Genomic DNA, 27,982 nt, shown 5'->3' on the forward strand with positions numbered 1-27,982 from the left:
GCATTAGGAAATCTTATTACATCTGACCTCGCACTGCTTCCATTAGAACTGGGTCATTTGTTAAAATACTGCAGAAGCAAAACAATTGGAGCCTCTGACATTTTGATTTTATAATATCAGGTTATCATTGTCCCCTTGAATCAATTCCAGGGGCCCATTTTTCGGGGTAGAGCTTTGAATTAGATTGATAGGAGTCTGATAATGCTGAAATCAATAGTGCAGCCGCCTGAAAGTAAATTATCAGTAAGTGAATTTTTTTATATTAATCTTAATACCGGTAGTCCCGATCGGTAATTGTAGCTGCACTCGGGTTGTCTGCTTTTCTGAAATGCTGAAAGAGACATGATCCATTAACCCGCTCTGATGGAAACAATAATCCCAATTTGTTCAAAAGTTCTCCTCTACGAGACTCTTTCATCTTCTCCGTGAGCTTTAGAAGACAAGTGGCAGAAACGGTTGCACTGTTGCAACATCCAGGAAGTATCTCGCACCGGCAGAGACAATGTTTTGTTCCGAGCTGCAGTGAAAAGACCCGCTGTTTCATTTCGCTGCCATGTTGCTCACTCAGTGCCAGCTTGAAAAGGTGCAGGAGCCACAGCCTGCACTGAATATGCATGTTTTTATGTTTGCCTCCTTTAAGGATTATGTTTCAAAATTCTGTTTCTGATGTAAGAAAGCCCTTCTGAGTGTGTTAGGCAGGGCAGTGAAGACTTGTTTATCCAGGATTTGTGTAACAGGATATGTACTTTGTCCATCATGCTACAGAGACTGACCATCTTCAATAATATTGTGTCAACACATATTACACAACTGTAGGTCAAATGTCAAAACCTAGTATATGTGAGAACAACAATAATAATAATAATAATAAATTAACATAAAAAATGTACATCTCTGTATCGTTAATGTCATCAGGACTAAGCTATTATTCCTACCTTGCTGATCGTGCAGTTTTTTGTGTTTTTTAGTTTAATTAAAATTATTATGATTATTATGTAGTGTCAATATTTTTGATGTATTTTTGCAAAGGAAATTGCATTGTGCTTGTCACTTTTGAATAATGGGCCTTTCCTTTGCCGCTCTGAGCAGGAGTTGAAGGTTTGTCTTGTTGTTGAAGGGCAGTATTACAGAATATGCTAACCTCTTCATCCCTAACAAATAAAGAGTGTTTTTACTTTACATTGTCACGGCCATTTCAAGTCTACTTTGCTTTTGACATCGGAATGAAATGAAAGACTCAACTGTCCTATATTGGAGGGATTAATGTGTGTAATCTTTTTATATTTCATACTACTTTGCTGTCTTTGTGTATAGGATTGCATTTCAACAACTAAGCTATGAAGTGCATCTAGTCTTTTATCAAACATTTTAACTTGCAGTTCTCCTTAATTGCCACTCTCCTGCTTATAATGCATATATCACATTGTGTCCGCGGATATCAAAAGTGTTTGCTTGTATACAATTTTTGCTAAATCAGTTTAGAAAAGAATAGTAAATTCCAATGTAAAAACGGTGCACGCCCTAACGCTGAAGCGTCCATCCATCGTATCCTCAATCAATATAACGTTGCGTGCTTTACCAAGGCGTGATTGCAAAGAGCTTCCAGTGGAAGAGGAGAGATAGGAAGACGCTGGAAGACACTGGATGGAGTGGCAATGATAGGAGGGTTCATGGCTGATTTTACCATTCCATGTCTCCCTTTGGAAACCCTCATTGAGCCGTTATTGGGTGTTGATAGAAGGTTTTGTAGTAAATGTGTTATTTGTTGTTATAGTAATAGTGTTATGTAAATGTTTTCCCCCTTCAGGCATTCATATTACTACCTGTGAGCATTTTCATTTTTAGAAACGTTGGAAAATAAACTTCCGTGCATCCGTGGTGCAGCTAAGAGAAGAGACGATGTATTGCAGAGATGCAACGCACAGATGCATGTTATTGTTTTCACATGCCAAAATTCTATAACGACAACCACCGGAACCGATTTTTCCATGCTGGCAGTGAATATTTGTGCTTGTGTGTTTTCAGGACGAGCCCACCTTATTGCTGCGTGGACCTGTATTCCCTGCGGACGGGGGAAATGGTCAAATCCATCCAGTTCAAGACCCAGATTTATGATCTACACTGTAGCAAGCAGTATGTTGGACCGTTCTATTCTGTCTGTTGACGTGATTTACTGCATGTCATTAACTACTTTATGTTTATGTCTCACAGTATTCTTGTTGTGAGCTTACAAGGAAAGATAGCGGCCTTTGACAGCTGCACCTTCACCAAGAACTTCTTTGTGACAAGTGAGCAACTTAATCATTTCTTTACATTGAAAAGTTTGCCTCAGTTTTTTTAGTGTCCTTCTAATTTTTAATTGTATGTCTGCAGACTACACACATAATGCATTTTTTTAATATTATTTAGCAACACAAATGTCCTGAACACTAATTATAGACAAGGATGATTCAAACTGAAACAGAGATGATAGCAGCCATACACATACTTAAAAGAAATGGATAGGTGGGTTTAAATTTAAATATATTGATTGTGAAATATATTGCCTTGATTTAAAACAGGCTTTGATAAGTAATTTTATGACAATACTGAGGTATTAATATGGTTGCAGTATGTCTCACACCTGAGTTTGAAGGAACCACAGTGCATCAGCATCCCTTCCATGTAAATCAATACACTGCATATGAGTTATTTAGATCAGAGAGTGCAGGCAAGACCCGTATGAAGGTTTCCATTCCTCATAAAAAATGTATATATTTTATTCCTGGTGCAGATGTGTTTGAATGACGTTCCGCTTCATCTGATCACAAGTTTAAAATCAGTGCTAATGGTGGCAGAAATGTCCAGTGAACGTACATGTGGATATTATTTACCCAAATTAATACAAAGCAGATCATTCAATAGTGATAAAGAACCCCAAGACTTCCACTCAGTTTTGAAACGTCTTCTTCAAAACAAAATGTAGCGTCCTCAATCAGAAGCTCAGCGCTGGCAAACATTTAACAGCACATCTCTTCCATGTTCCCAACTGTACCTCCCATGTCTGCTCCAGGATGTTAGGAAAAAAGTCCAGACTATGTTACAAGTCATTTGCTGCCCACTTAATGTCATTGACTCGAGTAAACTGACCATACCGGCTGGCTGGGACGCGCCTCCTTTTTGTCTGCCTGCCTTCCCTATCAGCATCTGGTCCACAGGAAAAAACAAAACATCCTCAATGGTTATTAATGGTTTTTGAATGCAGAGGCTGTTTAGTCATTTTGGTAAAAGCCATAAGCAGGCTATTGCAACCTATGGATATTGACTTCTGGTGCTGTTTTAGCCTGTTCCTACTTGTCTTTTGAGACAATATCTCAAAAGTTGTTGAACAAACTTTCTAGGGCAAAGACATTCAAGGTTCCATTGAACTTTATGGTCCCATAAGATGTGTTCTTATGGGAACATATGGGACTTCTGTTCCAGAAGTGGGTTCTTATGTTGATTTCAACAGAAAACAGAAAAACAAATGAATTTGTCCCCACCCCCCCCCCCCCCCAAAAAAAAAAAACTCACAAAATGAGGATATTAATATAGAAAAAGAAGGATATAGGATAAGGATAAGGAAAATCATAGCTGTTGTAAACTTAGTGTTGTAATATGACTCCTGAACTCGGACACGTACGAATGCAGACGCGTGGCGGCGAGTGGATACGAGGTGCCAGAGGCTGCTAACACACACTCAGCCAAAAACCTACACTCACTGTGAATGTAACATGAAATTAGGATTATTACATTTAAATTCACATTAAAATAAACTTATGATGATGATTAAATTAAAATTAACTTAAATTTTACTTGCTTTTGTTAAAGCATTGATCTAATGAAGTTTCCTTTAGCCTATTTCTTAAAATGTTACGGAAGTGACTGAAGCATATGACGATGAATTGTGCGGATGTACGGCTAGTAGGCACTTTTTCTGGGTGATTTCGCTCAAGGAAATCATTCAAATTCTGATAAAAACTCTGATAAAAACTGTATGAAGTACCCGGTCAAAGTGGAAGCTGAAGGTGGGAGCAGCGAGCGATGCCATTCCAGAAGATGCGGCGGCGTCAAGGAGTATATTCAAGCTGGGGGAGCTTGCTTGGCGAGGAGCGTGCAAAATTAGAATTTTGATTTTCTTGCTCTTGTATACATATCATGATTTTATTGTAAAACCTTTTTTTAGGGCAGTTGAAGCACTTTTTTATTCTTGTGTAAGAAACCTGAAATGTTGGAAAAAGTGAAACTAAGTTAGAAGACTGGAAACACTCCAGTGTGAACAAAGGTCTTTTAGAATTTGTGTTTCAAAAGCTTACGGGTGTTTTTTAACTGCATTGATCCCAGCCATCATGTCTGTTTCCTCTCCCCACTCGACCCACGATGTCAAACATATGTTATCTCCACGCCTGGACTCCCCCGGGCCCTTGAGGGGCACAAAAGGCTTCTCTGGTGTTACCAGCAGCCCTTGTGGTTTACCTCAAACTCCCCCTTCTCCCCTCGTGCCCCTTCCACTGCACAGCGCACTGAATTACTGTCTCTCCACCTCATCAGATCTGCTCATACTAAATAATTGTCATGCATGCAGTTCCGACAAACTTCCACACCCTTCCATGAGCTCATTCTGTGATTGTACATGTATGTAGGATGCGTGTGTGTGTGTGTGTGTGTTCTTCATGGGTTGCAAATCATAATATTTCAATCGCCTGTTTTTATCAACTATTATTTTATGATATTGGTCAATCGATTGCGTTTCTGGTCTCTTTACGAGCCCGTGTTTTTTTATCGTCCTGAAGTATGGAAGTCACTCTAGGTAAAGTTCAGCAAGTTCAACATTCACTCTCTCATTCGCACATCTGGGCACTTTTCCCAGTTTCTCCATTTTACTTCATGTTTTTGGACTGTGGAAGGAAACCGGAGAATAGGGAGGAAACCCAAGCAGACTTGGGGAGAACATGCAAACTACACACAGAAAGGTGTGTGTATATACACACATACAATATGTGTGAAGTTTTTATATATATAATGTGCGTATGTGTATATATATATGTGTGTAAGGTATGAAGTGATAGGCTGATAATGATGGTGAAGCCTGAAACATACTGTTATTCACGCATATGTTGCTACATTGCATTGAATCCTGTCAGCATGACATTTATATGAGTCAATTTTAGCTTTTAGCCACTGGATCTCAACCCAACTTCACCCTCTATTGGAGAAACTTTTTGAAATCTCTCAAAATAACAAATTTTGCAAGCCTTCTGCAGAAATGGATGTTTACTTCTAAGACTTCCTCCTTAATGTGCACAATCCATGTCAAGTTTTCCTGACGTTGCGGTGTTGCTTTATAAATTCCTTCCTAAGACACTTTCTGTTGCTCAATCGCAGCCGTCAATGGCTGCCAATCAGCCGTTGGCATCAAATGATGAATGTGCAGCTTTGTTTGACATTGAGTATTATTGGTGACTTTATACTGTTCATTATTTTATTGGAGCTGACAGCAGACCACTGGTGTTTTCCACAGGAGTAGTTGTATTGGTCAAGAGCAGAGGAGGCTTCCTCAGTGTTTTGGGCTCCACAGTCTCCACTGAGTCATTCTGCACACACAAGGATCCACAAATAATAACCAGTCGGTTTTAAAACACGCTGCAAAAACACTTCTCTTTGAAGATAGTTAGATAGAAATGTCATTGGGGGAAATATGTCTATGTATGTATAGAATGTATTTTTATCTCAATTTAAATGGCAATTAACAGTATTTTTTTTGTGCGTCCAGGCTGCTACCCGTCCTCAGGACCAAGTTTCAATCCAGTTGCTCTGGGAAGCCGCTGGCTAGCTTATGCTGAAAACCAGGTAGTCAGTGAACATTTCACACACACACACACACACACACACTCTCAATCTCTCTCTGTCTCTCTTCCTCTCTTGCCCATTGCAGTAGTGCCTCAGAAGAACAACATATTTTACAATCCAACACAAAAACAATTCTCTCTATTTCCTGCCTCTTTAATCTGTCTGGATAAACAAGTCATTACATGAAGAGTCCACTAGAGATGATAACATTTTGAAAGCCAACAGATGCACTGTTCTGTTTAATGAGATTTATACGTAATTCTAAAAAAAAAATGTATTATGCACACTGCAATGTGGAAAGAAAAAGCATTTGTTGGCGGCCCATCACAGTGACTGACAAAGAGGCCGCTGTTTTTGTGACTACCTCAAGATTTGTAGAAATAAAGAAATGTACCTTTTTGAACAGCAACAAAAATGCAGTCAAACATCTCAGCTGCATTGTATTTCAAATGTTTTGGTTGTATAATATGTCTTAAACACTCAACAATTGATCCATTTTTAACACTTAAGGAATGTTTTCCAATTCCCCTTTCCATGCAATATCTCTGTCTTCTAATTCTATTTTTTAAATGTTTGCAGTTGATCAGATGCCATCAGTCTCGTGGAGGAGCCTGCGATGATAATTCCCAGTCATATACAGCCACGGTGATCAATGCAGCCAAAGTATGTTACAACGAGGAGAATTGCACGCTCCCTTATCTAGGCCATACTTGGGGAAAAAAAAACATTTTATTCCATTGTTTAGCTATCTGAGTTCCTTCCTGTTAGAGCGCACAACTCATGGGATCTTCTCTGCGATACGACAGCACATATTCTGTGTTTCAGCTCTGCTTTTGGCATCTATAAATTTACTGAAACTCAATCCACATGGATCAGGCGGCTGACACACAGGTTGATGAAGTGTCTCATATGGTCAACTCCAGTCTGCTTTTTCACACTGAACACACTGAAATCTGTTTTTTGTTGGTTTTTTTTTCCACTCATCTCCACAGAGAATATAGCCCCTGTTATAACAGCTCTCACTTTGCTCGACTCCTGGCTATTCTGCCTCCTCATATGGCACCAGCCTCCACTCCGTCACTAAGGCTAATTGACTTACAAAAAATGAAGCAACCCCCTTCACTTAATAAGCAATCAGAATGAATGTGAGACAAGTTTCATTTGGGAGCGACTGAGGCCATGTTTTAAGATCAACATTGTATTGAAAATAGATCCACAGGCTGGAAAATGGCAGGGCTTTTGATATGCAGACAGACCGTCTCCCTGCTTGCCCTCTTGTCATTTAGGACCATATATCTCAATAAGGATGACACTGTATCTCCTGGCTTGTGGCGCGACATGCTGGCTCTTAGCCTTGTTGTCTAGAGACATCGGGGGGAGGTAAAAGTGTAATGGCTTTTGTTAATAAGAAAGATAAGGGAGCACAACAGCTTTGGCCAATAGGATTTCCTGGATTTAGGTACATTTGTGCCCTGTCTTTCCTGCCCTGTAAACCCATCACTCATGCTCAGGATTTGATTTGGAGGTTTTGAAATCAAACAGCAATCTGTTTAGATGGCCACATATAACGGCCGTCGTCGTATTTGTAGTCTTAGTAGTAGTAATTATCGTGCCCGTAGCTGGCTTGGCAGGTGGCGAGTGCGTGCATGCAGACCTGCATCCGCATTCATGTACTTTTGCCGTCCATGAGACAAGCTTTAGACCACCTCCCCACCAGCAGATCGATAGTCCCTGTTTGGACCAGCACTAAGAACTCCACAACTACAGTGATTAGAAAACACATTAGTGTTGATCAATTAGGAGCCAAACGCGCACTCTTAATAATTGATGGCTCCTCTGGCAATTTACACACACACACACACACACACACACACACACTCACACACACACATACGCATACACTTGCACATGCAAATGTAAGCACAAACAGACAGCAGACACTGTTAGTGTGCCTGGCCAAGTGGCAACAAGAGACAGTCGGTGATCCTCAGACCCAACAAATGTGAGGCGCCACACAGTATTGACAGGGCCGCCTAGTCTGAATGCCTGATTAGGCTCTCCGGGGCCCCTTTGGCGCTTCCATACACACAGACTCACAGTCAAACACATTGGACTCCATTAGACAGACAGTGTAGCAGGAAAGATAGACTCCACTTAAGTAGCACTATCCATTTCCCTTAATCGAGCCACAGAGGTGTGCTTGAACTAGACACCCTGGCTGGGCCTTAAACAGACACTGAGGAACCTTGTGAGCACACAGTCTGAAACACACACACACACACACACACACACCTATGTATGTGCACTTGTGTCTCCCACCGCTGCAGCGCCAGAAGTCATTAGTGGTACAAATTATAGCTCTATGTTCTAGAGAACATGTTCATCCCGGTACACACAATTGCACGTGCACTTTTGCCCCCATCCTGTCGCAGCTTCATGCACAACAGCTTCACCGTGTGCGATCTAAATGATGTTTTAGCTTTTTAGTACAAGCAGCAAATGAGCTTTGCCCGAATGATATTCCCCATTATGTTGTGTGTTCTGTGTTTCTTCTTGTAGACGCTAAAAACAGGGCTGACAATGGTGGGGAAGGTTGTGACCCAGTTGGCGGGAACCCTGCCAGCGGGCGCTCCGGAGGAGGAAGGCGCGACTCACGGCGCCAGCCGCCGCAGCCCCCATAACCCCGGCATCGTCACCATCATCGACACTTACAGTGTTGGGGAAGGACAGGTCAGCTCGTTTTGCTTTCGCTTGTACATTGTAATGCTGATGTGACCAAACATTTGAAGTCATATTCAACAACCACATCTCTTCCATCGCAGTTAATGACACATGTTGTGTTTTTGAGTAAATTTGTTTTAGATGCTTGCACGGCTTTGCAATGGAGCTGTTTGTGTTCTCAGTCTTGCTTTTAACAATTAAAATGCTCTACAGCTTCTGCTGCTAATTGATGCAAATTGAATTATTTCTGCGCTTGGGCCGAGGTCTGTGACAAGTAGAAAGTACTCTTATCGCTGTTGTATTTTTTATTGTTTTTCTAAATAAAAATAACAGGATTTATGATCTGAATTTTAATTGTGAGATTAACCTATTAACTAAAAGTGTATGCTTCAAATCCTCACGTGTCATCTGTATTGCAAATAGAGATCACTATCCTGCAAAATCACTTAAAAATGAAAATGAGAACGTGCATTCATATGAATAAAAATAAAGTGAATAGCAATTTTGCAAGCTGAACTTGATTGTAGGCGTTACACCTTTAATCAGAGAGTTTATTTCATGTAGAACTGCAAATAGTTTCCCTAGAAACCAATATTTTGGTTGCTTACTGTGTGACGGCTGAGGCGTGGGTCCAGGTGACTGAAGCTCAATCAGAAAACCTTCTTGAGTTCATGTTTACATCTGAGGGGCCACGATTAACGCTAGCAATTACGAAACCGCTCTTTAACCTTTTTCAGCAGTCATAAACATTTGCAACTGATTGCAACATCAAAACAGTTGGGTTTCCACTCAAAATTTTACCCCGATTATTTTGTCTTTTCACGTTTTTTGGGAAGCGAAGCGAAAGAGTGGTCTTCCGGACACAGAAAGAGGGTTGGGTTAGAGGCTGTTGTTTGATCATCATAAGTTACGCTACATTCCTGGCTTGATAATTAACAAATGAGGTGATTCTGATTATGCTAGTCTGCAATTATTTCAATTCAAGGATTCAAGAGTCAGACATTTACATAATAAATTAATGTATCACAACACAATTAGGCCATTGCTATAATCATGATTGATCATGGATTAGTTACAAAAGGAACATATTTTTCTTCTTGGGAAGTCTGCCATATCTCATCTATGTGTATTTGCATTCCTTTGTTATTTTCTATCTACGTGCCATTTATTTTTCCCTGAATGAGAGCAGGAATACTTTGGCATCATTTCAGGTAAACCTTTGAAATCTTTGACTCTGTCAAATAACAATATGGTAAAGCTGTTGCTGTCTTCTCCTTATATTAGCCTAAAAATGCAACTTGACACGTGCCCTCATGCAGAACTGTAAATATATGCATATGCAATCTAACTGGATTATTAAAGCGGGGTTGATATAAATGTATAATACCGTAAAGTGACTCTGTGAAGAACTCTTTCGATTCGGCGTGGGCAAACGCTGGGCCGTTTACCCAAATACAGTCCGTATCCGGCCAGCGTCTTACGGTCATGTCGTCTTTCATAATCTACCCCCCATATATACATAGACATTGTTTTTCTCGTTTCTCCAAACTACGATTAATCACTTTGCAGTAGCTGTCACATTTTTAATGAGGCACGTTAGCGTACATAATACAGCATGTCAGATGCAGTCACCACACACAGTCACGGCCTTTTTCTTCTCTTTCATTATGACTGGCTGCTCTGCAGACTCTGTGCTGTCTTCTGGACCATCAGAGAAAGGTCTGCACTTTGTCACCTGACAGCACACTGTAACCATACACTCGCCATAAATGCCAATGGGGGTGGGGGCAGCAGGGATTGCATTAGTGTGAGTCATTTGGGGGTTAGGGTGTAATATTTGGAGGAAGAGAAAGGGGCCAGAATATGATAAAGGTGAGTTCATGTGTAAGTGTGGCAGTAAAAGATATTCCCATTTCTTTGAAATTCCTTTGGAACAGCAGCCTCATAACATACATCTCTCTCTCTCTCTCTCTCTCTCTCTCTGGTGTAACATGTCTGTTCTCTGGAGGACACTTTGGTTTCAAAGAGCTCCAGCAGGATTCCCTCACAGAACAACATTGTCTGCCTGCATGTTAATAAAAGCAATCTGCTTCATGTCACCACACTCTTTCTGCCTCGCCCCCCTTTTTCCTTCCATGTTTTCTTCAAGTGGGTCTAGATGAAGTCCTTCAAATAAGAAAGTCCATTTTGCGGCTGTCGGTGTTGGATGTATTTTTATGTAAAGCACACGGCCTGCCTTCTTGGCATTGCTCATTGTCAAAGAGGCTGTATGGTTCTGTATATTTGCTCTCTTACACCACCTTGCTCTCGCTGGGCTATTTCAACTCCCTGCCGTAGCTAAATACATTTCCTGCCAGTGTCTGGTCTGGAGGCAGTCTGTTCCATCGAGACCCATCTCGACAAGAAACTGAGCGGAGATTTAGGAGCTGCCTCTCGTTGTGTGACTTGTAATTTCCTTCTTCAAAACAAGTTTCAGAAGTGGCGAGGCAGAGATTTGACGCCAGTTTCATCCTGTTTACAGGAAAACATGCTGTCATGGGGTATTGTTGAAGCCACATGTGCAAAGCCACATTATTGCCAAAGTAAATCTTTCCATATTCTTGTTTCAGTTTTTGGATCGCTTCCAGTCCGGGCTCATATTGAAATTTAGCTCGGTTTGGTGATGCATGCGGTCATGGCTTTCACGAGGTGGAACATTTGACCAAAATATCTCGGTGCGCTCGTGTCACGTCTCTCAGGTCGTAGCCTAATTATTTTCTGTCCACGAGAGGGCAACGGCCCATTCCGAATAGATAACGGAACCGGCATCGTGGGCTGATTTCAGAAAATATAACTCATCGTGGCGGCGCTCCCCGTGTGTGACACCGCAGGCCGGACCAGAAGCGAAAATTGAGCCGGGGGAAGTCCCTCTCTGGTTTTGGTGTTCCTTTATCAGTCAGTGATTTGAACTCTTTCTGTCTTTCTCATTTGTGTGTGTTTACGCCGTGTTCCAGGTTTTGGTGAGCGAAGACTCGGATGGAGAGGGAGTTGTGGCTCACTTCCCAGCTCACGACAAACCCATATCCTGCATGCAATTCAACCCGAGCGGTAAGACGGACACACCTCGCCTCTTTGTGCCCATGCAATTGATTGGTCGTTTGTTTACATTTTGCATCCCATGCAGAAATGTATTTATTCTCACCAAAACATGATTATATCTCAATGATCAGAATGTGAGTATGCTGCTCTCACACACATACGTGTGTGTGTGTGTGTGTGTGTGTGTGTGTGTGTGTGTGTGTGTGTGTGTGTGTGTGAGTGAGTGAGTGAGAGCGAGTGACTGAGTGAAAGAATATAGCGATACTTTTACCCGGCCAACAACCATAAAATGTAAGGGATGCGACACCAAGCAACAGAGATTGAGCATCATATGTACCAATTAGTCGAATGAATAGAATGATATTTGTGACCTTTTGTTTAAACACGCAGAAGTCGTGCCGCTACCAAGTGCAGTCCTGTGAAGGTGATCTTCATCTCTTTCAAAGAACATTCATCAGCTTGCAGGAGGGCAGAGGGATGTGTAGATTTAGCTGAGGAGTCTGAGATTGTCAGCATGTAAATGTAGTGTTTCTGGCCAGGTGGGGTTGCGGGGACCCTTGTTCTAGTCAGGTGCCACACACACACACACACACACACACACACACACACACACACACACACACACACACACACACACACACACACACACACACACACATATATATCCGTCTGGCTCTCGTGACAGTAATTCTTTGTTTCTCAGGGGAATGTTGTCATTAATGATAACTTGATCTTATTATCTAAAGATATTCACAAAATTTGGGACAATGTCAGTGGCTGAAAAAACAAAAAGCATATTGCAAAGTATCCTTATTGAACATCAAAAACAAACCCAAAGACAGTTTATTTCTGGCATATGATCAACTTTGTGAATTAAAAACATTCTTTAATGATTTCCGTGACACGAGCCTGTATTTTCCTGTGTTCAATAATCACACTAAGATGACTTCTGATGAAGTTCTGATGAAGTTCTGAGTTGCCTTTTTTTATTATTGTTACTGTTTTGTGTTGTGTTCTTGCTGTGAAGGAAGAGTGTCTTCGGCTCTTCTATGTCTGGTTATTGGACAATTCATTACCGGAAATGATGCAGATTAAATATGAGATAAAGGTATTGTGTCATATTTGAAGCCTAAAAGTGTTCATGAGAAAAAGGATCTGGTTCCACGTATATTAACCACTCTAATGTGTAGGTCATGTAACTTTATCCAAAACCTCAACATAGGTAAATTATAGATATGTGGCAGAAAGGTTTTCACTAATAAGATCAAATCTGCCAAAACAAACTTTTTGCTGGTTCACCTGTATTATTTTTGTCCACACATGTTGAGTGAATAGATAATAGAGGTCATCTCCGAGCCGCCTGGTGGAGCAGCTGCTTTTCTCTGAACCTTTCCTGGATGTCAGAGCTCCTTACGGTATCTAAGACAGGGCACTGACACCCTGCGATGAGACTAACGTCGAGCCCTTGAACCCGTGGTTTGGTTCTTTCAGTCTCCACCCGTAGCTCGTTACCAAAGGTGAGGCTGGGAACCTAGATTGACTTGTAAATCGAGAGCTTCGTCTTTCAGCTCCGGTCCTTCTTAACCACGATGGGCCGATACAGAGTTGGTGTTACTGCAGACTCTGCACTGATCCGCCTGTCACTCTCCCGCTTCATTTCTTCCACACTCGTGGACAAGACCTGGAGATACTCCATCTCCTCCTCTTAGGGTAGACCTGGAGAGGACACTCCTCTTTCTTCCAGCTGAGGACCGTGGCCTCAATTTTCAGGACGGCCGCTTCACATTCAGCTGAGAACTGCTCCAGTGAGAGCTTATATATACTGTGTGTGTGTGTGTGTGTGTGTGTGTGTGTTTACAACTGGCATCATTTGAGAAGTTGCCCCTTACTGTCTGGAATGTACAACTGCCCCACATTAGTTTGCGTGCCTTTATGTCCTTATTTCTTCCCTCATGCTTATTTGCAGTTCTGTTCCCAGTTCAGTCTCTCTGGCCAAGCAACTCGTGGGGATTTGGTTGTTAAAAACCATGACTGTATGTTCATGTCCACCGTCCGGCCATCCATTTTCTACTGCTCATCCGGGGTCGGGTCACGGGGGCAGCAGCTACAGCAGAGAGTTGCAGGGTTCCAGGACAGCCCAGAGACATAGTCCCTCCTGCCTGTCCTTGGTCTTCTGCAGGGCCTCCTCCTGGTTGGACATGCCTGGAACCTCTCGCAGAGAAAGCTCATTTCTGCCGCTTGGATCTGTGAACTTGTTCTTCCAGTTTCGACCCACAGCTCCTGACCATAGCTGAGGGTAAGAGCATAGATCGACCGGTAAATTGAGAGCTTTGTATTTTTGGCTCAGATTGGCCTTCACTAGGACAGAATGGTCCAGAGTCAGCATCGCTACTGATGTCACACACGGTTCCAAAATTCCTTCACTCATGAACAAGACCTCAAGATACCTGAACTCCACCACCAGAGGCAGGTTTCTGGCTGTGAACCGTGGTCTTGGATTTGGAGGTGCAATTCTCTTCCTGACCGCTTCACTTTTTTGACTGTGAACAGCTCCAGTGAGAGGTGGAGATCACGGACGGATGAAGCTAACAGAACCACACCATCCACAAAAAGTATCGACACAATCCTGAGGTCGCCAAACCGGATCCTCTCAACGCCCTGGCTGCGCATAGAAAGTCTGTCCATAAAAGTTCTGAACAGAATCAGAGACAAAGGAGGGCCCTGGCGGAGTCCAACCCTCACTGGAAACGAGTCCAACCGGCAATGTGGACCACGCTCTGGGACCGAACCCGCAAGGATCGAAAACCCATATTACAGGGTTGGGTATCCCAAACTCTCGGAGCAACTCCCACAAGATTCCCCGCGGGAGATGCTCCAAAGCCTTCTCCAGGTCCACAAAGCACACGTAGACTGGTTGTGCAAACTCCCATGCGCCCTCGAGGACCCTGCCGAGGGTGTGGAGCCGGTCCACTGTTCATTGGCCCAAACCACATTGCTCCTCCTGGATCCGAGATGCAAGGACCCGTCAGACCCTCCTCTCCAGCACCCTTGAGTATACTTTTTCAAGGAGGCTGAGGAGTGCGATCCCCCTGTAGTTGGAGCCCATCTGCCGATCCCCCTTTTTTAAAGAGGAGGATCACCACCCCAGCCTGCTGATCCAGCTGCACAGCCCCTGCCTTCCACGTAATGCTGCAAAGGCATGTTAGCCAGGACAGCCCCACAACATCCAGAGCCTTAAGGAACCCAGGGTGAATCTCACCCCCTGCAGGGGCCCCCCCACCAAGGAACTCTCTGACTGTCTCAGCAACCTCTGCCTCGGAAATAGGAGAGTCCATCCCAGAGTCCCCCGATTCTGCTTCCTTGTTTAAAGGCTTGTCGTCGGGATTGAGGAGACCTCGGAAGTGTTCCTTCCACCGAGTCGAGGTTGGCAGCCCACCATCTCCGCTGTACATGGTGTTGATGGCGGACCGTTTCCCCTCCCCAGCAGCTGGATGACTGACTAGAATCTCTGACCAGCGTCCTCCACCCTTCTGTCACCCGGGTGTCGGGAACCTGCGACCTCCAGTCCGACGGTACAACCACAGAGTCAATCATTGAACTGAGGCTCCAGGTGTGCTGGTGCAGGTGAGGATGTGCACACCTTCGTCTGAACATGGTGTTCATTATGGATAATCGATGATGAGCACAGAACCCCACGCTCAGGCACCGAAGCGAGGGGCATCAATATGTTGACACCTGCACGGTTCCTCTCGACGGGGGGCAACTCCAGAGTGGAAAACAGGCCAACCCCTCCGGTGAGGCCTGCTTTCAGAGCCTGAGCTGTGCATTGAGGGGAGTCAGACTATATCTGGCCAAAACCTCTCAGCCTCCCGTACTAGCTTATTCTCCTTCCCTGCCAGAGAGGTGACATTGCATGCTCTCGAGCCAACTTCTGCAGCCACTGATCGGACCGCCGAGCTCCCCAGTCTGGTTACCACCCAGATCACTTTGCACGCGACCCCCATGGCCCCCTGTCGGGCGGTGAGCCCAAGGGATGGGGGAATCACATGGCCTTTCCGGGCAAACCCGGCGACCAGGTGCTTGCCTCCGAGCCCTGGCCCCGGTACTCGGTGTCCGGGCAAGCCAAAACCAGCTCCCTTCATCTTTTTCTTGAGCCGCGCTTTGTCTCTACATGTCCTGCCATTGTTAATTTAATGATTTTATTTTTATTTGAGGGAGTGCAACAAAAACATAAAGGTGGTTTGTCTCGTCTCATTATTTTCCAGAAATTAGAGATAAAAATTCATTGGTTGATAACAAACTGCTGACACTTCATCCTTTGTAGTTATTGTTCTTGTCCAACGCTTCCCATATTGACTGTTTTTGTGACTGCAGGACAATCATTTGAAAATGCATCAATGATTTTTTTTTTTTCTTTTTCAGAATTATAAGATTAGAAGTTGTTGGGCAACAACTGACTCAATGAAAAAAATAAAACAGAATAAAAGGCAATCCTTCGCAGCTTTTGAACTGTAGATACAGATTGTCATTTTTCTTTGCAGCTGTGTGTTGAGATTACAAGGCACTTCTTATTCTTCCTACTTGAGATTGCAGGGCTGCTTTCATCATTGTTTATTCTTTTATTCATGTTCACTTTTGAACTGCCTGCTGTGGATTGTCCCATAATTAGAGGCCTCTTGATTTGATCAGAATCCAGATCCTTAGCGATGGCTGTGTTGGTCTGGCTCAAAGTGAACGCTCTCCAAGGAGTTAGAGGACGTGGCTTTTACCGAGCGACCTCCTCATCTGAGGCCCCCTTCTCAATGTCCAAGCTCACCATGGTAGAAACGCAAATGATTGGCTGAGGAGAAAACAATGATCTGAGTCAAACGGGGCCCGGAGGGCCCACAGGTTTTGGCCAGGAAGAGTTATGTAAGAAACCCCTGTGGCTTGTGTGTGTTGGAGGCTCCACAGAGGGTGGACCGTTGGCTGCCAGTTCTTGGTGTGGTGGCTGGCGCGTTGTGGTGCTTCGGTGGATCAGTGGATCTATTCCTAGTGGTGTAATTAGAGGGACGCGTATGAAGTGCAATGGCAAAACACTCTCTTTAACAGCTGCAATGTGTGTGTGCTTGTTTTCTTTCACGTCTCATCCTCTTCACTCATCCTTAACAATCCTCGACTTGATTACCAGGTAGGATGCCAAGGGCAAAATATACTTGTGTTTTGATGGCAGATATATATCCCAACAACTTCTATATTTCTGTGACTGTGACTGGCACTAGATGGAGTAATTGATTCAGCAAAGCGTGCAAGGCGACTCCCTCTGCTCCCGGGTCTCTCCAGCCATTCTCATCATTATCAGGTGTTTCACACACTGTACTTCCACTGTGCTCACTCACATCGCTGACGCTGAGCTCGCGTTTTGTCTTGTTTTGAATTTGGCATCAAATCTAATGGTGAAGAGAAGAAGATCGGCTCAAAAGATCTCAATCAGCTTAACTTTCAAATGCAGTAAGAAAAAAAGATGTAAGAGAAACTAGAAAATACCAGATAAACAAGGCCTTAGAGAGAATCTTTGGATGCAAATGTGTTAATCTTGTCAGATTAAATGAATTCAATGCATATTGCATGCAATAAGACTTTGGCCGCTATTGTTGTATATTTGAATGTGAATTATATATGTATAGATTTATTTATGAACTTATTTGAAATGAATATCTGTTTGAAAGGGTTTCTGACCAATTGTAAAAGACAACAAAAGTGTGTTCTACTGATTCAAAAAGCACCATTGTTGTTATTCCACTTGGTACAATTGTACATATGATGGCTTTCTGCCACATAGATATAAAACAAACAAGATATTTCTTAGATCATCTTTATATTTTCAACATCAATTTCAAACATGAAGAAACCATACGTGGATTCTATCATGTTCTTATTTTTCTTTCTCTCTATATTTTTATCCCCAGGGGCTTCTGTTGTCTTTTTTGTTCCTCTTCTTTACTTTACTTTATTTGGTGCAAATGAAAGCACACGTACGTGGAACAGTTTAAGACGACAGGCCGCCTGCTTGTTAGTTTGTCGGAATTTCATCTACGAAATCCCATTTCTCTTTTCGGTATCATCAAATACCAAGTTGACAGAGATTTAACACACTGTCATGGGAGCTTCAGATCCTCTCTCAGCCAGCTGTGATGGCGAACGAGTCAAGACTCCTTCTCTTCTCTTTCTGCACTGTCTCATTGACCATATTCCCTGCTTTAGAAATAGTGCGGCTTAATGAATAGACTGGCCTGGTTAGCCTGACCATTGGAGCAGCTGCGCCAGGAAGACGGCTCTCGATGGTGTAATAACTCTGTCTCTCCATCCTACTGATGTGTGAAGGAAACCAGGCTATTGCCAAAAAACTGTAGACCCACACACATGTTCAACACAAGGGAAATCCCCGCACACAAGGAATTCCACAAGGCCAGAGTCTTTGACTGCCACACATTTAGCACAGATTGAGCTGTGTCTTCTCACCAAGGTACTAAGTTGTACTCACAGCCAAGCCCTGAGATGACATCCTGCTGCTGCTGCTACATTTTCATCATTTTGAACGAATATATCACGGCCTATTAAACAAATGAAAAAAAGAATAGAGAAATACATAAACACAGTTAATAATATCCTTTTGTTCAAGTGGTAGTCAAGCATGAATACACTTTCCCCAGTATGTGTTGAGGACATTTGTAAGTGGTAAAGGTCAATGCAAAATAATGATGGGTGTAAGGAGCTTACGAAGGGGCGGAGGAAGGAAAGGAGTGCTCTGGAGGTGAAAAGAGAGTCAGATAGAGTGAGTCTGAAGCTAGATTTGAAGGTGTGATACTCCATGTCATCGGTGGTTTTGCCCCACTGGTGGAGTGTGAGTTAGAAGAGAAGGCCAAAAATCTGGACTTAGTGATGAGGCAGTCATAATTGGTGCAGACTTCAATGCACATGTCGGTGCAGGCAATGAAGATGATGAATAAGTGATGGGCAGTTTTGGTATCTAGGATGGGAATGCAGAGGGACAAACGTTTGGCAAATGCCAAAAAAGGGCTACAATGACATACTGTATATGCTAGATTTGACAGTAAGGAGGAAGAGACTGAATCTATTGACAAGTGCCATAAGTGTGATGGAGGCAGCGCTGATGAATGAGTAAAATGAGATAGAATGAAGAGTAGAAGAGGTGATCATTGTGGACCACGAAGCAGCAGAGATTAGCAAAGGTGATGTGAAGAGGACACTGGAGAGGATGAAGAGTGGGAAGGCAGTTGGTCCCAATGATATAGCTGTGGAGGTTTTGAAATGTCAAGGATAGGTGGCGGTAGCCTTTCTGATTAGATAGTTCAGCTGGAGCTTAGAGAGGGAGAGGATGTGTGAGGAATGCAGCCAGTGTGCTGGTGCCCATAAATAAGTACAAGGGAGACGTGCTGAATTGTGGTAACTATGGGTGTATAAAGTTTGAGCCAAACAAAGAAGTAGTTCCATGCCAAGATAGAGTGCTACAGTATTAGTATTTGCTTGAAGAATGTTGAAAGAAGCACAGAAGGGCTCAGAGTGCGATGCACTGTGCAGATCTAGAAAGTGTGTGGTTCTGTATGAGGACGTCTGGAGTGGCAGGACGGTACATCAGTGCTGCAGGACATGTATGTGAGCTGTAGGACACCGCTGAGGTGTGGCAAAGGCATGACAGAGGAGTTCAAGGTGGAGATGGAACTGCATCAGATCAGCTCTGAGTCCCTTGTTTGTTCTAATGATTGTAAGGCATGACAGATGAGGTTAGATTGGAATCGCAATGGACCACCATATTTATAGACGGTGTAGTGTGAGGAGGAATAGGTGGAAGAAAACCTAGAGAGATGGAGGTAAGGACAGAGAAGTTTAGGAATGAAGCTAAGCAACAGCAAGACAGAATGAATATGTGTGAATGAGAAGAACCCAAGTGGAACTGTGAGGCTATGGCGCGTGGAGATAAGGAAGGCGGAAGATTACTCAGGGTCAACAGTCCAAAACAATGGAGAGAGGGGAAGAAACAAGGTCAAGCAGGTCAGAACGGCTGGAGGAAAGTGTCTGTGATAATATGTGATTAAAGAATATCCGATAAAATGAAAGGTGCACAAGACAGGGGCATTGAAGAAATCACATGAAGCAGAGCAGGAGGTGAGAGAAGAAGGTGTTGAGCTTCTCTTTGGGAGTGACGAGTATGGAAAGCATCAGGAATGATTCTATCAGAGGCACAGCACATGTTGGCTGTTATGGAAATAAGGTTAGAGGCCAGATTGTCCATCCTTGAATTCACCTTGTGGTGCAATCTGGACACAATGTCAGTCATGTTCCCGTGGTCATTGTGTGTTTCTGGCCTTACATCACAGCCCGACAAGTGCCCACCCTTAACCAGAACCACAGTGAAGCCTTTCCACCAGGTACCGGGATCCTTTTGATGGTTTTTCACCTGCGCAGCCGACAAATCACAAAGAGCCTCATGACCCGATGAAGAGCTTGCGAAGACCCTGCAGTCTACTTCACTGGGCTCAGAGCAGGCCTTCCACCTGCTCCTCTGACACTCGGCCACCAGAACTGCACACCTATCCCTCTAGTCAAGTGGACTTCCTCCACGTGATCTGCTTGCCTTGGACATCAAGACCATGTCAGGTTGGAATGACATTGTGTCAATGGGGTCTGGGCATCGGTTAACCAGTAGCTGCCGGTCCCTTGCTGTTGCGAGCAGCCCCACCAGGACTTGCCAGGGGGCTTAGGTTTCTCGCCTGCTCGAACTAAAGCAATTGTGGACTTTGCAGAGTGTTGCTGCTTGCTGCTGTTGTTGAAGCCAGTGCAAATGTTGTCTGCTACAAGCTTCCAGACCTGGTCCAACAGTGCCGACGATAGCTCCCGTCTCCCAAGGCTGTTGTGCAGTAGCTGAGGATGAGCTCTAACGATCCCATTTTCTGGCAGAGTTGGGAAGAGTTGGGAAGCAGGTGAGTCCACCAGGCCACTAGTGAACAGGTTAACAAGGCCTGGTAGGGGGTCATACACTGAATGCACTAAGAACTGAAAAAGGACTTCTCTGGCTCAGGTGACCTTGAACTCCTCTGCCAGACTGCTGAACGGAAGTTGTAGCTTGGTTCTTTACCCAAAGAGAGCAATGCTTCTTAGGCTCCATGGCAGGCCAAGCCACCTATGCAGGAACTGGCAGAGCTTCACTCAAAGCTCTCCACAATGGTGATTGGTACTTTATAAATGACACACCCCTGTGTGTTCAGTGGAACCCCTGGGACCCCTCCTTTCTGCACCGAGGTGTCTTAAGTAGGTGTTCCTTTGGAGAAAGTCAATCTGGCTATGGGAAACAATCTTGAAGATTTTGCATTCTACTCTGAGGAGGGAGATTGTCCTAAACTGCTCGATGTTACTCACATTCTCTGCCTTGGAAATCCAGATGCCTTCTGTGCATCTCCACCGCTGAGGTACTCTCATTCTCCAGATGGTTCTAAGGAACTGGGGCACTATTGGAAGACCTTGTATGGATGCTCTGGCAGAGTTGATGACCTCTTTGACTTCCTTGAGTGTGGGTTCATCACTGTTTAAGAGTGCTGTGTCCATGTGTCCAGGCCTGGATCCTTCCCAGTGTCACCAAATGATGTACTTGTTACTGGCACTGCACGTCACTTCATCAGCTTCCTCAGACAGCCCATCTTGTTCTGGTGTATCTTTAGACGGGCTGTGTTTTTGCAGACCTTGCCACATTTACAGACTGCGCTCATAGCCAAACAGTCTGTTTTGAGAGCTCAGTTTCCTCCCCTCTCAAGCGCCCCTCGGGGTATTTCTTCTTAGGGTTTAACCTAGTGTACTTCTGGGTGCTTCCTCTTGGGAGCTGCAGATCGGGCCGTTAACTCTCACTACCATGGTTGCCGTCTCTCCTGGGTCTGTGATGGTTTTGACAAGCACAGACAAGGGATAGTGGAAGAAGGATGCTATGGCTGGAGCTGCCAGGCAGGAGGTAGTGAAAGATGACATGAAATTAGTTGGTGTGAGAAAAGAAGACATAGAGACTAGAGTTAGAGGGGTTTGATTCACTGTGGCGACCCTTGAAGCTAGCAGCTGAAAGAAAAGAAGTGGATCAACCGTCCAGAATGATGGAGAGTATGGAAAAGAGGTGAAGGACCAGGTTCAAGCAAGTTGTGACAGGTGGAGATGAAGTAATGTGTGAAAAGAGTATCAGCCAGACTGAAAGGAAAGGTGTAAAAGATAATGTGAGACCAGAAATTTCGTATGGTTGTGAGACAACAGCACTGAGGAAGGGTCAGGGAGCAGAGTTGAATGTCGCAAAGATGAAAATGTAGAGGCTCTTTTGGGAGAGGTGAAGGTGGATAGGATCAGGAATGAGTCCATCGGAGGGACAGCACGTGTTGGATATTTTGGAGATGTGGTCAGAAAGGCCTGGTGGTTGGACATTTCCAGAGGAAGGATAGTGAACTGGCAGGCAGGAGGCCTAGAGAAGGACCCAAGAGGAGAGGTATGGATGGAATGCAAGAGGATACAGAGTGAGTTGATGTGAGAGGAGAGGACAAAGAGAATGGGGTTGGAATCAGATGATTTGTTGTGGCGATGCCTGAAGGGAGCGGCCGAAAGGATATCAATTAAAGTCACAATTTGAATTGAATTCTGTTTTTTTCTCCTTACAGTACATGTATGCATGAAGTCATCTGAGATGTTTATAATGAAAGTATATGAGCGGTTATGGCTATACCTTGAATGTATGCACCACCTGAGTAAAACAACAGCGCACCGTGTCCCTTAGTGCACAATACCAGTATAGTTGTATAATATCTGTTTGAGGGACTTGTTCCTTCTGAGGTTGCGTACTGTGGTGGTGTTTCATCCCTGGATTCCACCGAGAGATGCTAAAAAATATTCTCCACCTCATATAAACAGGATTGACTTCATACCTTACCCGTGACAACAATGTGTTTGTTTTCTCTGCTGGAACAATGCATACGGGTCCACTGTTTAATCCTACCCATGACCAGCAGCTGTGATCGCCTAAAAGGATTTCAGTAGTTAACAAAAGACAAGTCTTGAAAATCTTACACAGACCGTGTAAATTCAAGGGCTTACCTCATGAGCCTCACTGTCTGCCTTTTTGCCCAGAAAGTGGATTAAGTGTCGATCGCAGTCCTAAATTGTTTCTCTGGCCATTGTGGACAGGCACAATTTGCTCTGGGGCTTTTTATACACTGCATCAAAAGAGGCCTGGTCGCAAGGTTCCCTGTAAGCTACTGTGAGAACCTTACAAGGGTCATGTTAAGAAACCACATAAAGAAAGGCGATATATTGTACCAGCAATTACTGGGACTTTGTCTTAGTGGCAGTAAATTGGAAGTGTGGTTTTTGTGAATTGCAAGTGATGTGAGAACGGGCACTCCCTCACGAGGATGTGTTGTCATCTTTGGACAGCAAAGAAATGTCATTCCACTCCATTTAAAGTAGCTACTATGGAAACGTATCGGTATCATAAATTCAAATCAAAATGCACCATCAGAATGCTTTTTCAGTTTTGGAATTTGGCAGCATATTTTGATTCATAACTAAAATGAGTAACAAGTGATCCAAACTGCACTTTCCGTTTCTTCTTGAGGTCGCACATTTTAACACAGTTAAAAAGAATACCACTTTCTCATTTTCATGTCTAAATATATTAGATTTCAATTTGAGATGCAGGAGCGTGACGTCTTCTTCACGGGTTGTTTGGGTTCTAGGATACAGGAGACACTCATCTGTTTACCTGCTTGCTGATTGCTAACACTTGTTAGCATGACACTCATGTCCCGTGTTGGACGGTCATGACAAACCTGAGCAGGTTATGGAGAGGTCAGCTGATTCCTCCGTTATCAACAACGTTGCCCTGGCGAGCCTCTCTTCAGACCCGGCCTCTCGTCAGTATTCAACCCAGCTCAGGTCTGTGTGTCTGCTTCTGTAATTGTATGATTTGCGTGACAACATGAGGGAGTGCCTTGCTTTCCAGTCTCAGAGACCAGCCAGCAGGCAAACATCTGGGTGTGTGTGTGTGTGTGTGTGTGTGTGTGTGTCGCGAAGAAGATCATCGACCACCGACGTCATTCTCCCGCCTCACCTGGGTTTGCAAAGCCAATTTGAGTTTTGATATCTTTTTTGTGCGCGGGACGTGAAAATGAAAATGCGGTTTGGATTACTTCCTGCTCGTTTTAGTTATGAGTCAAATATGCTGTCGCATTCTGCAAATGAAAAAACATTTCTGCTGAAGCATTTTATTTTTTATTTGTCATACTTGACACGACTAAACAATTTCCCAAGCATGGATCATTGAAGTACATCTCATTCCTTGAAAATTGTATTTTGCTTTTTAATTTGAATGGGCAGTCGGGAAGAAGAGAATGAAAATGCAGCTTGGATTACTCACGACTCATTTTAGTATCAAAATATGATGCAGCTACATTCTGAAAATGAACAAACCTTTTGCATTTTAATTATACCTACAAGAGTAGAAATATGTAAATGTTTCATTAAAGAAAAAGTGTTATGTTTTCCACTTCAGATTAGGAAGGAACGGGCCTTGAGCTTCTCCCTGAAACAGTCACTCTTTGAAAACACCCTGCCCTTCTTATTGCCTCTTAGGTGTCGACACAATTCTGATTTATCTAAATGATGTTGGCGATCAGCGTTTGTCATTCTTGCAGAATCTGCCCCATAAAGCAGCCTTGATGGCAGAGCGGTAACAGCAACAGTTCTTTGACGGAGGACCAGAACAGGACAGAGTACCATTTAGCACCATTTCCCCTAAATATTGTACTTTATGTGCCCAGCACAAGGATTTTTGATGTAAATACGCGACTGTCTCAGAAAATTAGAAAATTGTGAGAAAGTTTCTTATCTTCTGAAATGCAATTAAAAAAAAAAAAAAAAAAAACTTTTTCATGATATTCTAATATTTTGAGATGGGACTTTTGAGTTTTCTTAAGATGTAAGCCATAATCAGAAATATTAAGATAATAAAAGTTTTGCAATATTTCAGTTGATTTGTAATGAATCCAGAATGTACGACATTCTTGTTTTTGTAATTGCATTACAGAAGATAAAGAACTTCATCACAATATTTTAATTTTTGAGACAGTCCTGAATACTAAGCCTCACACACACACACACACACACACACACACACACACACTAAATCTTCTTCTTACGATGATGAAGACTCTTTTCATATTACCCTTTTTTTTTTTTCACTGTAGTCTACGAATACTGGTGAGAGGAAAGCCATGTGAATCTTTCAAGATCCCTGTCATGAAAACCTTACGCTTTCCAGATTACCATTTTTGATTTTCCAGATTTACAAAGAGAAGGTGAAAGTTTAAATGATCCAAAGAACTCTACTAACGCCACTTTTATTATTACGATTCACGATAACCTACTGATAATAATAATGCAGTTTGTGTGCTTTTGTGTGGTCAAACAGGACGATCACCGCCCTTTTTTTTTTTTTTTGTCGTCTTGCTAGTTTTTCTCCCCCTGCCTTTGTCAGGGCTGAACGTGGCCGAAGCCCATCTGAAATGAAACATGGTTCCCCTGTTAATAGAACGGAGCAGATGTTTTTTTCTTTGGATGGTCAGGAACCAGGCAGTAAACCCTGCAGCAAAACAAACAAGACACTTTAGCCGAAAAAAAAAAAAATGGAGGCAGATATTTATAGAAATGATTATATCACTTCCCTAATGTCCCATATGTATGCTTGTCTTGCACACATGGCAAATTAGAGGTCATCCCTTCTAGTTTTGTGTGTATGCCAGTGATTTTTGTGCTAAAACATCATAAATAACATTGTAACCCTTGGGACAAGGTGTTATAAATAGGACGTGTCAAACCCTGCTCTACTCAGCCTCTGGTTTCCCCGAAACCCTCTCTTTTCACTCGCCGAGGAGCTCGGCTCCTTTCTAATTTGGCCTTCCTGCGGGCTAACCGACTGACGCCTCTGTATTTCAACAAGGCCACAAAAGCCCCAGTTTTCGGGCACACGCTCTTACAAAGCTGTCCAGCTTTTTTGTGCTGTTACTTTTTTGGAGTTTGGACTCCACCATCAGCAGATGAGAAATGCCGGTCACAATACAGCGGCCAAGTTTCATCTGTCAGAATCCCAGGGGCCAGACTTTCCAGCCACCGGGTGGGATGGGCCTGACCAAAACAGAGAGGGGGAAGAAGAGGAGAAAGAAAGAGTGGAGTGTGGGGGAGAGTGGGTTCAAGAGCAAGAGGAAGCTCCCAGATAAACAGACCACAGCGCCTCAACTCCTAATCACCCTGCGCTTCCGTTTTCAGACTCTATAATTAGAAGGGCCCCGTCCCTTTTTTCTCTATATTCCCAGTTGACGCAAATGCTTCTTGTGGCTTGGCACCTCGTTTGGGGCGTGGGTTTTAAAGAGCTTACAGGCCTTTGGCTTTACTTCTCTGGCTCTCCGGTCCCTCTGACACAGAAAGGATAGCCGTCCAACGTCTGGATGCTCTCCTCGCTCTGCTTTATCCTGCTTCTTTCCTGCCACCTTAGGTCATCGCTGTGGCCGAGCGGCCGCCGTCTCGGCCGCCTCTCGCTTCGCTTTGCGCGGATTCATAGCTCAGTTGAAGGAATCGCGACTCAAATGTAGCGCGCCCGGCTTTAGTTTTCTTCGAATCGGGAATATTTTCTGTCTTCCTCGTCCGTATTTTTATACCCGTTTTAATCTCGTGCCATTTCAGCCGCCTCTTGTCACATTTGACGTGCCACTCAATAAAGCCCAGCCGCTAATTAAAACCTTACTGCAGCATTCCCATAAAAGATTTTACTGGCAAACACTCTCGAGTCAAATTACAAATTACTTTCATGTCATTAATGGATGGAAGTTATCCAGTAGATACAGTTGGAAGATTCTATTTTTACAAATCTTACACCAGCGCTGCAGCCTGGTCTCTGCGCTTTGTTTGTAACGTCTCGAAATTCCTCCGGGACATTGGTTTTTTTGTTTTTTGGTTGGACTTGAAAAGCAGTCCAGCATTCTTCCTTGCCGACCCATTCTTGATCTGGGTTTGTTCTGGTGTGGTTTGTTGAGCATGTTGTTTATAGTGAGAGCCTATACTTACTAGAGTTTGACAAGCTTCAAATAAAACCTAACCAAATGAATGTGCCTGTCAGTGAGGGTTACACTTGTGCCTAGCTGTGGTTCAGTGTTCATTGTTTCAGAGAATCTCAGCACACACACACACACACACACACACACACACACACACACCATAAATGATAGCTGACCTGATTTTAACAAGCTGTTCTGTTTGTGTTAAAGGCACAGTATTTCTACCAAGCAAAGCCGTGTTGCATGTGTACTGCACTCTCTGAATTAGACGCCTTCATTTTACCCAGAAAGGTGAAATGCAGTTCACTTCTTTTATTTTTTTCTGGCTTTAGGTCAGTATACGGTCCGACGCTGATGTGGGTCTGACCATTTATTTTGGAATCGGAGCGACAATAAAAGTCAGTCGAAGTCATATTTCACTTGAAAGTATTAATTATGGAACTCGAGACAGTGTAGTCATACATATTCATGTCTGAAAATTTAAGTGATAATTGCCAGTTATTTAACCATTTCTGGAATCATGAACAAGATCGTGTGTCATTTATAGTTTCACGGTTACGTCATATGGTTGGTAATCAGTGACCGGTCCTTTAACTTTCAAAAAAAAAAAAAAAAAAAAAGCACAGATATCAATGCAGGATGAGCCAATATCACTTTGAGTGGGTCCAAAGCCTGGATGAGTGCAGATCGTTGCATCAGGAAGGGCATGTGGCATAAAACTTGTAGCAAAACTAAACTTGTGAATCTAATAGAATATGACTTTCATACCGGATCGGGCGAGGCTGACGACAACCTCCATGGGAAGGCCTGTTAGCGAGCAGAGGGAGAAGAGGAAAGCCAAGAATAATGTATATTAGGAAAAGCTACAGCATTGATGAGCAGGAGGCAGAAAAATCAGATGGATATACTGTGTGTCCAGGATAAGGGGTGAAAAGGTTGCAATCCATCATAACATTAAACAGGAAGAGAAGTGTAGAAGTACTTATCTTGAGGGAGTTTGTTAGGAATGTTCTGGAGGTGAAAAGAGCATCAGATAGAATGATGAGTCTGAAGCAATACATTGAAGGTGTGATGCTCAATGCTGGTAGTTAGAAAAGAAGGAACAAGGCAAAGCAGAAGATAGAGTGGTGGAAGCTGAAAAGGGGGGAGTGAGTGTTGTATGATTTTCAGGGAGGAGTTGAGAG

General features: G+C 43.4%; 1 protein-coding gene across 5 annotated transcripts in view; it reads left to right on the plus strand.

Annotated features, from left to right (window-relative positions):
• Positions 1-27,982, plus strand: part of bcas3 (BCAS3 microtubule associated cell migration factor) — a 294,545-nt gene that overhangs the window by 35,237 nt on the left and 231,326 nt on the right. For all 5 annotated transcript variants that reach the window (XM_086140765.1, XM_086140775.1, XM_086140783.1 and 2 more), the window contains exons 8-13: positions 2,026-2,133; positions 2,212-2,288; positions 5,792-5,868; positions 6,448-6,531; positions 8,428-8,598; positions 11,583-11,676. In XM_086140765.1, the coding sequence (XP_085996891.1) occupies positions 2,026-2,133; positions 2,212-2,288; positions 5,792-5,868; positions 6,448-6,531; positions 8,428-8,598; positions 11,583-11,676 (611 nt within the window). The remainder of the gene's footprint in view (positions 1-2,025; positions 2,134-2,211; positions 2,289-5,791; positions 5,869-6,447; positions 6,532-8,427; positions 8,599-11,582; positions 11,677-27,982) is intronic.

Source organism: Fistularia commersonii, chromosome 3 (genome assembly GCF_037954325.1).
Source record: "Fistularia commersonii isolate RoL2024-O1a breed Wild chromosome 3, RoL_Fcom_v1.0, whole genome shotgun sequence".
Taxonomy (NCBI): Eukaryota; Metazoa; Chordata; class Actinopteri; order Syngnathiformes; family Fistulariidae; genus Fistularia; species Fistularia commersonii.